The sequence below is a fragment of the Pararge aegeria genome, chromosome 20 (assembly GCF_905163445.1).
Source record: "Pararge aegeria chromosome 20, ilParAegt1.1, whole genome shotgun sequence".
NCBI classification, from domain to species: Eukaryota; Metazoa; Arthropoda; class Insecta; order Lepidoptera; family Nymphalidae; genus Pararge; species Pararge aegeria.
In genome coordinates, this window is record NC_053199.1 from 5,713,091 (window position 1) to 5,727,261 (window position 14,171).

The window sequence follows — 14,171 nt, forward strand, 5'->3', positions numbered from 1 at the left end:
TGTAGACAAATGAATAAAAGAAGAAACAAGAAGGGAAGAAATAGTTATTAGTTTATCATCAGAGCAAAGTTCCTTTATATAACGAGTGCCGAGTTTAAAAGTAAGAAGAAACAAAACAACCTCGGAGAAAATGGCAGACTTAACAAACTAAACCCAATAACTATATGTCCGGGTATCAAACCCAGAGAATCTTTTCAATTTGTTATTTTAACTGCAAAATAATCAACCTTTTGGTAAAACATGTTTATTTACTAAAGATTTTAAACTGATTTCGAAGTTAATAAACATTTTTTATGAAAAACATACATAGTACAAAATTAATTTGGACCTTCATGAATGGAATCACGTCAGTTTTGTCACGTCGTGGCCACGGATCATCAACAATTTTTAAATGATAATCGTAGTTTTATATATGCACCCATTTTCCAAAACATTTTACATTTATTAAAACTCAAAAGTTTGAACAAAAACGAGTTTTCTACTCTGGTTTAAAGCAACAACAACATGACCTTATATATATTATGAATATTATATTGCAAATAAATAATGTAATTTACGATTATTTTGTTATAAAACTTGATTTAATCAAAAATAATATATTCAACCGATTAACTGTTAATAAAATATGGAACCACATAAGCATAAATTTTAATTCGATATCATTAATTTTCATTAAAATATTACTAAGTTATGGTAGGCGTTTTAAATATTTTTGAACTCTAACTACGTTATATTATACCTAAATGTTTGTTGTGACTACCGTAATTAAATTGCCAAATACTTAATCTATATTTTTTTAATTCTAAGGAAAGATGTATTGGCATTTGTTGTATAGGAAATCTGACATGTCTGTTCTGAAGGTTATCTACCGCTTGAAAGAACTTCCATTCATATATTTTTTTTTATAACGGTAGCAAATATCATTGAGATTTAGACTTAAGGATTTCTTTACCTATGTCATGTAAAGAGTCGTGGAACTTCCAGTATTTCAATTATTTCCTTTTTTATACAGGTTCTTTGCAGTGCTTTATCCTCTCCGCCTGGCAGTGGCGAGGAATCGAAGCAAAACAATGCTATCTTTTGCATGGTTCATCGCGCTACTTTGCAGTTTACCTCAGGTTAGTTATTTTTATAATTGTAACAGTAATATTGGTATAACTTTTAAACACTTGTGATTGTAGAGTGGTTTGCAATTAATATCAAAACACTTTCACGTCTTAGTAAAATTTTCCTGAATTAATGACTTCATCAAACGCTTCCTCGTTCTATGTTCGCATGTACGTTTTTTTACTTTTACCATCTATCAGTGTATCATGATATGTATAATGAATCATGTAATAACATATATTTTATGATATTTCAGTATATATATTTATATATATATATATGTGAAATATCATAAAATGATGTATAAATAAAAAAAAAAACCCAGTTTTTCAATATAGTTCTACTAGTCAAACCCTTTTATGTGATACGCATTTCTAAAGCGGGAGTAGTGAAATAAAAAATGTTAATGTGGTGGCGGCCATCTTGGATTTAAAATTTGTCATATGATATAGTATTCATAAAATATATAATCTGCATTGTTGTCACGTCGGCCATCTTGTACCGCTTTTCATCAAACATAGCTAAGAACACTCTCGCTTATTCACTATTCAAACAAAAAATAAAAAAAGCAGAATTGGTTTATCTGTTCAGGAAATACAATGCCACATACATACACATATACTGGTTAAATAAACCTTTACCCCGTATTCACCGTGTTCAATAGCGAGTGCGAAACGAATCATTCAGTGTGTCAGTCATTCACTCTACCGAAATATAATTCGAAAAGCATTTTCCGTACCGTTAATTTTTTTTCAGACCGAGCATATTTTGAAACCTTACTAATATTATATAATAGTTCTATACTGCATGATTAAGATACGTATTATTTATTATCTACAAAACATCTCCGGAAAAACAGTCAGTCCTCGGTTTTGTAAAAGAAACCGTAATTAAAGTCCGCTTGTTAGCTAATGCTAAAAATACTTCTACGGGTTTACGGCTTATCTGCTTTACACGTGTAACTTAACAAAACCTATTCACTTTCCAACTTGCTGTGAAGCTTTGTAAAGAGCCTTGATTATATTTTACCCTGAGTACCTACTGTGATATTTCAAAAGCTTTTCACGTGTATTGCATTTAGGAAATGTAGCTTAACAGAAAAAGGTTTTTATAGAAATAACTGACGGTCCAAGTATGTGGCCTGGTGACGTACCAAGAAGGTAGCCCACCAGGCCATCTGCCTGGTACGTCAATTATATTGGTAAGTGGGAAACCCTCGCCTAAATAGAGCAACGCTTCGCAGGGCATGCGCGTCCTACAATATGCCGCCATGTTCCCATCAATTTGAGGCGTAAGTTTTAAGCCACCACGCCCTTCATACCAGAACAAAGCAATGCTGTTTGTTGCAGCAATTATCATGGTGGTAGTCTTCCCCGGATGAGCTCTGCGATCAAAAGCTCAGGTTCTACTAAAATATATAGGATAGACGTGTTAATCCATCATAAATAAGCCTATAACCTATAAGTCCACTGCTGAACTATAAGGCCTCAGCCAAGTGAAGGTTTTGCCTAAAATCACCACGCTTGGTGCTGAAGTAGCCGGTGGTAGCAGCTAGCAGAGGACGCTGCTGCTTCTCTGTTTTATTAACAAAGTCGCCTTGTACGACACCCGCAGAAAGAGAGGGTTGGTGGCCACTCTACTCTGATCTCGCACCACCACACGACATAAAATAAGTGAACGAATGAATATACTTTCATTGCACACCACAAAAAGTACTTAAAAAAAAGGAAAGTATATCTAAAGAAAGTATACAATTTGCCAGACAATAAATAATTATAAATGGTTTGTCTGTTACCTTTTCAGGCTTAAACCATTCAACAGATTTAAGTAAAGTTATAGAAGTAGCAGATTGATAGATTACATCTATAACGGAATTTCCTTTGCGTCTTTGTTGTGCACTAATGGAAAATGAACTTATAGCAACTGATAATTCTTAGATTCAATTCCGTATGACAACTTTGTAGATGCGCTGTCAGTATTATTCTATGTCTAGGTAATAAGATTAATAGGTCAATAAATATTATATGCATACCAATAGCTATATTATGTTATACCAAAGCTTTTCCACGCTAGCAAATAAAATAGTCTTTTGTGCGCAGATTTCGAACTAATGTATAAAAAAAGCGTTTCTGAGCTAGCGAAGTGAAAAATATCTTTATATTTCATGGAAATTATAAATAACACAACTAAGTGAAAGCGTTTGAAAGTAGCAAAGCAAAAGTTGTGCATTGCTGCTAAAAAGTTGGCAAGAGTATTCCCGCGACCCGTACCCGTACCCTATGATTCGCAATTTTAGCTTCATCCGAGCTTTAAACCTTAACTTTTGCTCGGGTTTATTCGGGCTTTAAAACCAATTTTCACGATGTCAACACTGACCTGTCTGGTTTTTGGCGTCGGTAATTTGTCTTATGTAAAACATTCAATTCAAATGTGTTCTAAATTTATACCTAAAAGAATTTCATAGTCATTTTGAATTTGAATTATTGCGATCGTGACTGATATTCACAATTTATTAATAGATATCGAATAATAGTCCTATTTGCGCGTTCGAATAAATACATCGCCGCTCCGAACGGTGATTACGTAACTCACGACAGGTGTACGTCAGGCGTAAATCTTGCAATCTTTTTTGTGTAACGTAACTTTTGTATTTTTTTTATATGCAAAAGTAACATTTGACAGCTAAAGATACGTAATCACCATGCTGCTTTTGCACCCCGCAAATTTACATATGGTGCTAATATCCCATGGCGTATATGTAAGACTTTCTTGCTACAAACCTTTGCCTGGCAGAGATCGCTTTTTAGCGATAAGGCCGCCCATTGTGCCTGTGTTTTATTGTGTTGTTTTTGTTTATAATTTCATTTCTGTTAGGTGTACAATAAAGTGTATTTTCATTTCATTTCATTTCAAACATACATTGAAACCTTTTAGGAGTTCCTTCGTTGTAGTAGTAAAGCTTTTTGCTGAGCTCGTCCGTTGAAGTACTAACTGCCACAATGCAGTACCTATGCAGGAACGTGAGACTTACGAGTAACACTTTCGCCTCAGGTTTTCAGGTTGACACGTTAATTGCATGCCCTGCGAACTTTTGCTCTGTTTACACATTCTCTTATTAAAGAGAATGTTTTCCGCTTCCTAGAGATGGGCCATCTGCTTCGTCCCTCTTTAATTAGAATATTAAAAGTAGAATACACTTAGATGAAATTATTTATGTTATAATTTCTTGTTAATTTGTAAAAATATATTTAAGAAAGTCTGTCTACTGTCTGTTATCGTGTATAGAGCGAAAAAGAGGACAAATAAGTTACGGACAAAATCAAAGCCGCTTATGTAAGGTCTTTTACTAAGGGACAAAATCTAAAAGTAGGATATCCGTAGGAGTTATTTACTAACGAAGTTTGAAGGATTAGCTAGTTACAGTGCAGTTATGTCTCGTGGGAGGCTTGGGCTGTGGCTAGTTACTACCCAACCTACAAAACGTGCCATCGAGCGATTTAGCGTTCCGGCAGATGTTTTACCACCAGAGATAGAGATTGCAGTCCAGGGTGATCTTGTATTGAAATAAAAAAAAAAACTAAGCGCTGAGCGTTAGTTGGAAATCGACCTTAAAAAGAAGCGACTGGATGAAAATGTTAAAGAAAATTTCAAGTTTCCAGTTATACGAAATAAAAAGGTACAGCCCGTAAAGGTACAGGTTATAACTAAAAGTAGAGCTACAATCTAAAGCAAGGCTAAGGTTGGTGTTTTGGAAAAGAGCAAATCGAAAATGAATGTTTTTAGTTCCGATAAAGTATTGCCGGAATAAAGCGAGTATTCTGCTTGTGAAAGGGAAATCCTGAAATGAAAGAGCTATGCATGTTCTAAAAATATATTATCTTTCTTGCTGTATAGTTTTTTATTTCTCATAAATAACAAAAATATATTATCACTTTTTATCTCGGAAGTTCGCGAAGCCCACCAACATCTGTAGGTTATATTAAGGGTTGATTGTATGGTAACCTGTCACAATTGTATCTAACGAGCACAGTTAATTGAATCACCAATAATCCTTTAGAAAAAAAATCTTATTAAAACTAATGATGTCTCAAACATAAGGAATGTTTTTTCAGGTATTTTTACATATATATATATATATATATATATAAAAAAATATATATCTAACTTAATAAATTTGCTTCGGCTGCTACGGTATAGCGGTGAAACCTATTAAAATATTTAAATTTTCTTTTTATCATTTTTTTTTATCACGAGGATCTCATTGAGGGCATACCATGCCTTATCGTTGTACTCATTGTGTAGAATATATCCTCAAGGATAAAAGTCCCTAAAAAATAACAACATAAAAAACCTTATTAATATACATTGGTGATAGATAATAAAGGTTTCATAATCATAGCCTATACAGTCCACTGCTGGGCTAAACACCTCGCCTAACGGGTTTGACCATAATCACTACGCCGAGCAGACGGGTTGGTGATCGCAGCAAATGTAGTAGTACAGAGGTCGCTGCTGCCCATCCTTCGGTATATTCTCTTAGTCGCCTCGTACGACACCCGCAGGAAGAGAACGGGTGGTGACTACTGTGTTCTGATCTGCCGTCACCACACGGCACAATGACGGCCCGTTGGCGCAGTTTGCAGCGACCCTGCTTTCTGAGTCAAAGGCCGTGGGTTCGATTCCCACGACTGGAAAATGTTTACGGCACAATGACGGCCCGTTGGCGCAGTTTGCAGCGACCCTACTTTCTGAGTCAAAGGCCGTGGGTTCGATTCCCACGACTGGAAAATGTTTTGTGTGATGAACATGAATGTTTTTCAGTGTCTGGGTGTTTATCTGTATATTATAAGTATTTTATGTATATTATTCATAAAAATATTCATCAGTCATCGTAGTACCCATAACACAAGCTACGCTTAATTTGGAGCTAGATGGCGATGTGTGTATTGTCGTAGTATATTTATTATTATTATTTATTTATTTATAATAAAGGTTTACTTTCCCTAAATTGGTGATTTAGTACGGAGAGCTTTTTGTGCCAGAGCTCGTCCGGGGAATTACCCCATGTTTAATTCTGCTGCCATGCAGCTTTGCTGGTGTGAAAAGTGCTTAGAATGCTAGTGTAATTGCAGGCAAATGAGGCTTAACAACTATGTCTTAGGATACAGGGACTCTTCGCAGGACCTTGCATGCCCTGCGAAGTGTTCCTGTTTATAGGCAACGGTTCTCACTTTACTAACACAGGTAGCCGTCTACTTGGTTCGTCATTTATTGCTATAATAGAAAACCTTATTATATTAGTGACATTTTATTTATTTATAAGTACTCTTTATTTGTACACCACTCATCAAAACTAAAAAAAAAAAAGAAAAAATTCTATATTATACAAGTGAAAAGCTTTTAAAATAAAATATAAATATTTTCACAAAGGCTTCTATTTGAATCATTTTTTGTTTAAGTTTTTAATATCGGCTTTTTGTGAACCTAAACAAGTTTAACTCTTTGTTTTAGAGTCTAATCTTCCGTGTGAAGAAACACCCCACCGTGCCAGAGTTCGAACAATGTGTATCCTTCGAAGCCTTCTCGAACGAGCATCAAGAGCAAGCCTACAACGTCCTAGTGTTGTTCGCTATGTATTTCTTGCCATTGGTTGTGATAACAGTCTGCTACGCCTGTATCTTCTGGGAAATAAACACGAATTCCAAGGAAATCTCAGGTAGTTTTTCTGAAAGGTTTGGTTTATCTTTGTGTTTGCTTTTCACTCTTTTTCGGAAAAAGATTTATGTGCATTACGGGTGCTTCATTTTTTTATAGTTTTCTTATTATGTAAACACACGTTTCATTACTTTTTAGTGAAATTACGTTCTTTTTAGTAAGGATGTTTTAAAAGTAGAAGAAAAACAGATATTCAAAGAGATATTCTTAAAAAGAGATATTCTTTATGAAGGTATGCTTTCATAATTTTTTATTGGTTTCAAAACGATATTTACACTTAAATGTAATTTAAATATTGCTTTAGACATTTTAGAGAAAATGGAGTGCATAACTTAGGACCCCATTGCTACCTTCATCTTACATCAAATCACAACCTTATTTTTATTAATCTTATTTACATTAGTATAACTTAAAATAAAGCTTAAAGTAAAATGCAAAACGTTACTCTACTCTGGTCATTGGAAAACATTACATTTAATTAACTTGTGAAGCGGTGGTAGCGTAGTGGTAACAGCTTCGGCTTCCCTATCGATGGAACCGAGTTTAATACCCGGCATGTACGAGTACATATAACATTTCGAAATTATGTGCGTTTTTAATTTGAACAATTCAAATACGACTTGCTTTTGCGGTAAAAGACAACTTCGTGAGGAAACCTGTATACCTTAGAGTTTTCCATAATCTTTTCAAACGGTGTGAAGTATACCAATATGCACGTGTTTAGTATGGTTATATGAGGGAGTATGAGATTGCAGTCAAGGGTTAACAAGCAGTGGAATAAAAAAAAAATCGGAGCTGAAGAGTGAGATTGATAGGCACAATCCGGCTCATTACTCATTGCATAAATTTGGACCTCGTTCTGATTGTACAAACAGTCGGTGAAACTTTTTATTAAAATTTAAGATATCATAGCATAGATGATATGATATCTTAAAGAATGAATTGATGAAGTAGTACTTCATGCAAACAGTTTGTATTCATACGTCGTTTACTTAGGACAGATACGAAGACTTTATGTGACAGCTGTTTTTACTTACATTTTATATATACGAGTATGATACTAATAGCTTGAAGTCTTTGACCCGAGAAAGAGGATATCTATTATAAATTTGACCGCTTTTTATCTGTGTGTGCGTCTACAATGTACATATTACCAATCATTTTAAGTGTTTAGAATGTTTAAATTCGAATCTGCCCAGTAGTACGAACATTTTATCACCTTCAGCCTTTTAATGTACCAACATTAAAAGGTGATAAAATTTTCGTAAAAGAGTTATACGCCGATTTTGTGTTACGGCAAAAAATTTGCAGCGAAGTGAATGATGATCATTCACTTCGCTGCAAATTTTTCCGACACTCAACGCAAAAATTCATACTTTATATTTGCAAAACATAACTTTAATCCTGATACTTTTGCTTTTATTTCTAATTTTGGGATGATGGGAGGAAATTCGTTTTATGGATGAGCTTCTACATTGTCAACTTTTTATATTATTCTAACATTTTGTTGTACATCTGACGCACTCCCTGGCTACGTGTACCAGTGAGCGTGAGCGTGGTTTTATAAACGGGATATCTCAGGTTCGATCCCCCGCGCGTTTAGTTGTGAATTTATAATTTCTTAATTTTCTTTGGTCTAGACGGCTTTGGCCGAAGATAGTTACCACCTTAAAGGCAAAACTTGTCGCCAAGCAACTTAGCTGTCCAGTACGATGTCTTTTAGAAATCTTAGATAGCATAATCACTTCTCGAAGAAGAGAAGTGATAATCTTTCTTGAGATATCAGTAATGGGCAATTACTACTGTAAAAAAAGGAAAAGAATCAATAAAAATAAATAAACAAAATAAACAGACGATGTGCAAGTTTACTTGTCCGATAAGTGTCAGATCACAGTCATGCTACCACAACGGCACTTTTAAAGAGTAACGTTAATGCAGCAAAATACAACTATAAACAAATTATTTTTGTAAAAGCAAACTTCAGCTTAAAAGTGTTTGACATTCCATTAACACTAAAGTGCTTATATCTTTCTCATTTTATAGTTTATTGCTCGCTTTTACCTCGTTTTCTTAGCCTCGTAAGCTTTTTCTTACCCACGTAGTTTCATTTAACCCACGTAATTCAGGGTTTTTAAAACTTCCGCGTGATCTGTTAGTCTTCTTGGGATAAAAAGTAGTTATCTTATGTCCATCACCAGGACTGGTGTCAAATTTTATTGAGTTTAATAAAATTAAGAAGATAGGCCGAATATAGGTATCAAAAAAATCCCAACAACCCATTTCGGAGCAGCGTGGTAGTCTGTTTTCGAATATAAAACAAATAAATATTTGATTGTCTTGTATCACAAATTAAATAATAGTTTTTTTAAGATCTATAGATACCGTGTAATAAGTTAACAAGCAATAACGTGAATAACAAAACATACAAAATTACTGAATAAAATTTAAAATTAAATAAAAAGATTTCGACTACCATGTGGAGGTAAATCTGTTAGTTAAAAAAATTAAATGAGGCTGAGTATGATAACGTCTTGGCTGGTAGATAGATAACTAGGCAAGACCGAGCTTGATCAGGGCAGAATCCCTTGCGCCATAAAACTCGGGGCATCAAAGTGCAGGCGTCCGCGATCTTCCCCCTTTGTGAGGCAGGGGCTCCGCTAGTTTTAGTGGGCATATAACCCACAGGCTACTTTTCAGCAGTTGGAGTCTGCGCAGTTCTGCCAGTGTGGTCCCCGGAAATGCACTATTCCCATCGGATGCGTAACTGCTTTTACAAGCGACAAAAAAAGGTCGAGCGTTACGCTGCCGGCACCATTTACCTTACACAATACACAATACAAATAAGTCAGTTTAGAGACTTAATTCCCTAAAGGGCCAGCCCTTCCGAAGACAAATACGAAACCAATACGAAACCTTTTGCCTATAAAATTTCTCACGTGTGTGCACCATTACGGCATTGAATTGCAACATTATAAAAATCATATAACAACTGCAAATAGATATTTATTTTAAAAATACCATTCTTCTATTTCCAGAACTGTCAGGTATGATATTATATATTTATAGGATAAGTTCTAAGAATAAAATACCTATTTAATATTCCAAATGAGTTTAATAAAACGGAAGGTATCTCCGTGGCCTTTAAATGTAGATCGAAACTGCAATGTTTCCCACTGACGGTAACAGTCACTACGACTGATACAAAAGTAGAATATAGTATTTCAGTATCGGAGAACGGAGGAATGGCAAACACATAAAATCTCTCTGGCACGATAGCTTTGAGATGTTGTATCAAATCTCTCTGGTTTGCTTGTAAATTTCAGTCACTATTTCTTTTTAGTTAGGTTACTTAGTATCAAAGGTAATATGTAGGAATAGGTAATAATAGTGTTAAAACTTGCGAATCAGGTTTGCGAGAGTGCATATTAGCCTGTTTCTTAAAAGGCCACGGTACGATTTGTAGTTCAATCTCAATGAAATCGTGTCGATTCATCGATTCAAATATACCGTTAATACTAGATATCTTATACTTCTTTGAAACGGTGCAATAAGACGTCCATGGCAGAAATCTATGCCTGTCTTTTAATGTTATTATGGGAAAATTTGTTCTGATTTTTACTCCATTTAGCTTCAGATATAAGTTTTCTACCTTCCAAGCCCTCCGGGACTATTTGACTAGGGTATTTTGTGGTAACCACTGAGATCGGATTATTACCGGAAAATAATTATTTGCTGTGATTTGATGTCACTGACCCTTGGCCTATTATTATTAGAGATCAACTCGGGAAATCTTACTTGATCCCTTGGTGTCAGAAAGCATAGAAATTTCTATCTCGTTTACAGTAGTAAGTTATGAATTTACGTTGGGGTAAACCTTTACACTACACGATATTTAGGGCCTTGTTTATTTAATGGACGTGACTTTAAGTCATTAAGTCAGCACATCACTCAGTATAATCCCTAACGCCGTGAGAGTCGTACGCGTATCTGCGTAATTAGATTTGCCAACAAATAAAAAAAGAAGGGTGACTGTGGTGACCCAGTATTTGCAGATAACTCCACATCTGACTGAGACTAAGACTGACTGGTACTGTGACTGAGATCCGATACTACCCATAATTATATATTTATAATAATAATATTAAATACTGCAGCAGCATGCTGAGGTAGCAGCCTTTTCAGCTGAAGCACCTTTCGATAAGGCATTTAGTTTTTAAAATAGTGTATAATTCGTTTGAATTACTTTTAATGTAATTAGTAATTAGTTTTCATTAGTTTACTTATGTGTGGAAGCTGAATAAAGTTTATTATTATTATTATTATTATTTAGCCAGGTTGGCAGAGGGCTAGATAATGAGTAGATTGGGCTGATCTAATCACCCTTATATTGATTTCTACGCCCTTTTTACACCTTCCGATTTATAGTAAGGGTAATGTACTAAACTATTACAGACAATATACTGTGCCCTGCCATTCCCTGTGCGTGTCGGCCACTAATCGTGTTGTCTGTTTAGGCAAGTCGGTGCCAGATGAGCGAGGCAGGATTCAACTGAGGCGTTCGGATCAGCGTCCACTGGCGCGCGCGAGGCGACGCACGCTTCGCATGACCGTCACAATAGTCAGCGTCTTTGCCTTTTGCTGGCTTCCTTATGCTACGATGACATTGTGGTAAGTGTGTTAATATTTGGCAGAAGCAGGTGTCATTTTGCCATACAGGAGTTAAGTAGAGCGATCGAGCTTCGAAATCCGTTGCTTTACTTTTAGCTTGACAAATGTTGAAAATCATCACCGTCAGTTAATATTTTTTTAATTTGTGACTATTTTTTTAAAGTATTAACTAATTTATTTATTATATATCTTGTTATTACGGCAGGGCCACTTACGCTAATTGGATAGAACTACATAAATTATATAATTATATAATTCATGTAGTTCTATCCAATTAGCTAATAGGACAGTGCACTTCTTGCTGCCACTTGACGCGTGCTCATTATCATTATCATTGTATCATTTACATATGATTATCAATTATCATCATTGTAAATACATTCCCCATATCAATTTCTAACAATCTCTATCATTTATCGTCACTCAGCAAAGGACTGCACCCCACACTATAAGACAAATGAATGAAATATGACTTTAAACATTATAAAAGACACGATATTAATATAGTGTACTATACTGCTGGAAAAAGCAGATGGGTCACCTGGTTGTAAATTTAAAAGCATAGCCTATAAATTGAGCAACACTTCGCAGGCAGCGAACACATCCTGCAACTGCCTTTATTTTTACTGCTACTATCTTTTAATACAATATCAACAGTTGTCTGAATTTTCTCTAGTCAGGCCCGGTGCAAAGCTTCGGCCGTTTCTAGTCACCAAACGATCAAAAACTGAGCGTTGACAAGCGATTAAGCGTTCCGGTACCATACCACGTATAAACAGATTAGGGGAATGGGTTCTATTTAACAGCCTTAGGTACCCCTAACTGGTTATCCTATCAGGTCAGCAACTACTGAGCTTTTCTTTTTGTGCTGGCTCTTTTCGGTAGAATCTGCTTTCCGTACAGGTAGTAGAGTCACTACAAACATACGTACTTGACGTTTCAAAAGTGCTTATTGAGTAGGCGACAACAGGAATTAACGCGAACAACTTATTAACGCTTTGCAGAGTGACTGAAAGAAGTTAACCATATTATTTAGTAGACACAGAGTGCATACACCTGCCACCAAAACAGCAGTTCTTGGCCGGTCCGGGATGACGAGAGAGGTCGCCTGAAAATGAGCGCTGTAGCAGTGATCACAAAACCACTGCTACAGCATAACGCTGAGGCGATAGTCTGTTTGGAAGAAACAACACCACAGATATGTCACTGCCAAAATGGAATTATATTTGTTTGTTTTTAGCTTATTTCAGTTTATTTTGTTACCTTATTTTAAATCCTTTCTTTTATTTATAGTTTAAGTTGTCATTGATATGTTTTTGTGTAATGTGTACTCTATATGTTAATTGCTTTGTGTTGGTTTTTTCCCAAACAAAAGATTTTATTATTATGATTATTACTTGAAATAATATCCTTGTGTTTTTTATTTTGCTAAAAAGCTAAGTTAAGAACGTCATTAGCCAGTTTTTCTCCTTTTTATAGGATGATATACCTAACACGACAAAAATATCCAAACTCAATATAGAACCGATAAAAAGTGACAAAAACGTGCAATTGAAATATATTGATACTGTAAACCGTTTACTAATCGATAAAGAACCTGGATATAGCGAGGACGTTGAACAGCACTGGAGTCGACTAAAAAGCGTACTATATGCAGCTGGAGAGGAGACACTCACCGTACAAAAACACACAGAGCGTTCTAAGTGGTTCGACAAAAAATGCCAAGAAGTAACAAAGAAGAAAAATGTGGCATGGCATAATATGATGTCATCTAACACCCGGAGCAAGAAAGAAATTTATAAAACTCTACGAAGAGAAGAGAAAAGGTTACATAAAAAGAAGAAAAAAGCCTTCGAAAAGCAAGAACTTTTAGAACTCAGCAGGGAATATAACCAAAAGGAAACAAAAAACTTTTTCGGAAGAATAAATAAGGGACGTAAAAAATTTAAACCAACAACAATCGCATGCAGAAACCAACAAGGTGACATCTTAAATGATAAAGAAGATATTTTGGAAAGGTGGGTAGAACATTTCAATAATCTTTTAAATACTCCTAAACCCCTGGCAGCCACTCCCGAACCTGACCTAAATATCGGTAATAATGAGCTACCGAGACCAACCCTCGAAGACGTTGAACGAGTAATCCAGCGCCTTAGAAACAATAAATCGCCTTGTTCTGATAATATACAAGGCGAGCTAATTAAATACGGAGGACCGAGACTTCACAAAGAAATTCATACTCTTATAGATCAAATATGGAGTAAGGAAAGATTGCCCGATGAATGGAAAACAGCGATCATATCTCCATTACACAAAAAAGGTGATGTGCTGGAGTGCACTAACTACAGGGGTATTTCACTTCTCAATGTAGCTTATAAGATCTTTGCAAATGTTCTGTATGACAAGCTATTAAAGTACACTGAGCCCTTATTAGGGGAATTCCAATGTGGATTCCGGCCAAATAGATCCACTACCGACCAACTATTCTGTCTGCGGCAGATTCTGGAAAAGACTCGAGAATTTAATGTCGACACCCACCATCTGTTCATAGACTTTAAAGCTGCCTATGATAGTGTACATAGAAGCTTCCTAATCCAAGCCATGAAAGACATCAACATACCACCGAAATTGATATCTTTGACAAGAATGACCCTCGAAAAAACAGACTGCAGAATAAAAAT

The 14,171-nt window shown here is 35.4% G+C and overlaps 1 protein-coding gene across 1 annotated transcript in view; it reads left to right on the top strand.

Annotated features, from left to right (window-relative positions):
* The window catches only part of LOC120632870 (gonadotropin-releasing hormone II receptor-like), a 39,621-nt gene that overhangs the window by 16,471 nt on the left and 8,979 nt on the right, over positions 1-14,171 (top strand). The window contains exons 3-5 of the mRNA XM_039902909.1: positions 1,013-1,118; positions 6,619-6,823; positions 11,337-11,490. Of these exons, the coding sequence (XP_039758843.1) occupies positions 1,013-1,118; positions 6,619-6,823; positions 11,337-11,490 (465 nt within the window). The remainder of the gene's footprint in view (positions 1-1,012; positions 1,119-6,618; positions 6,824-11,336; positions 11,491-14,171) is intronic.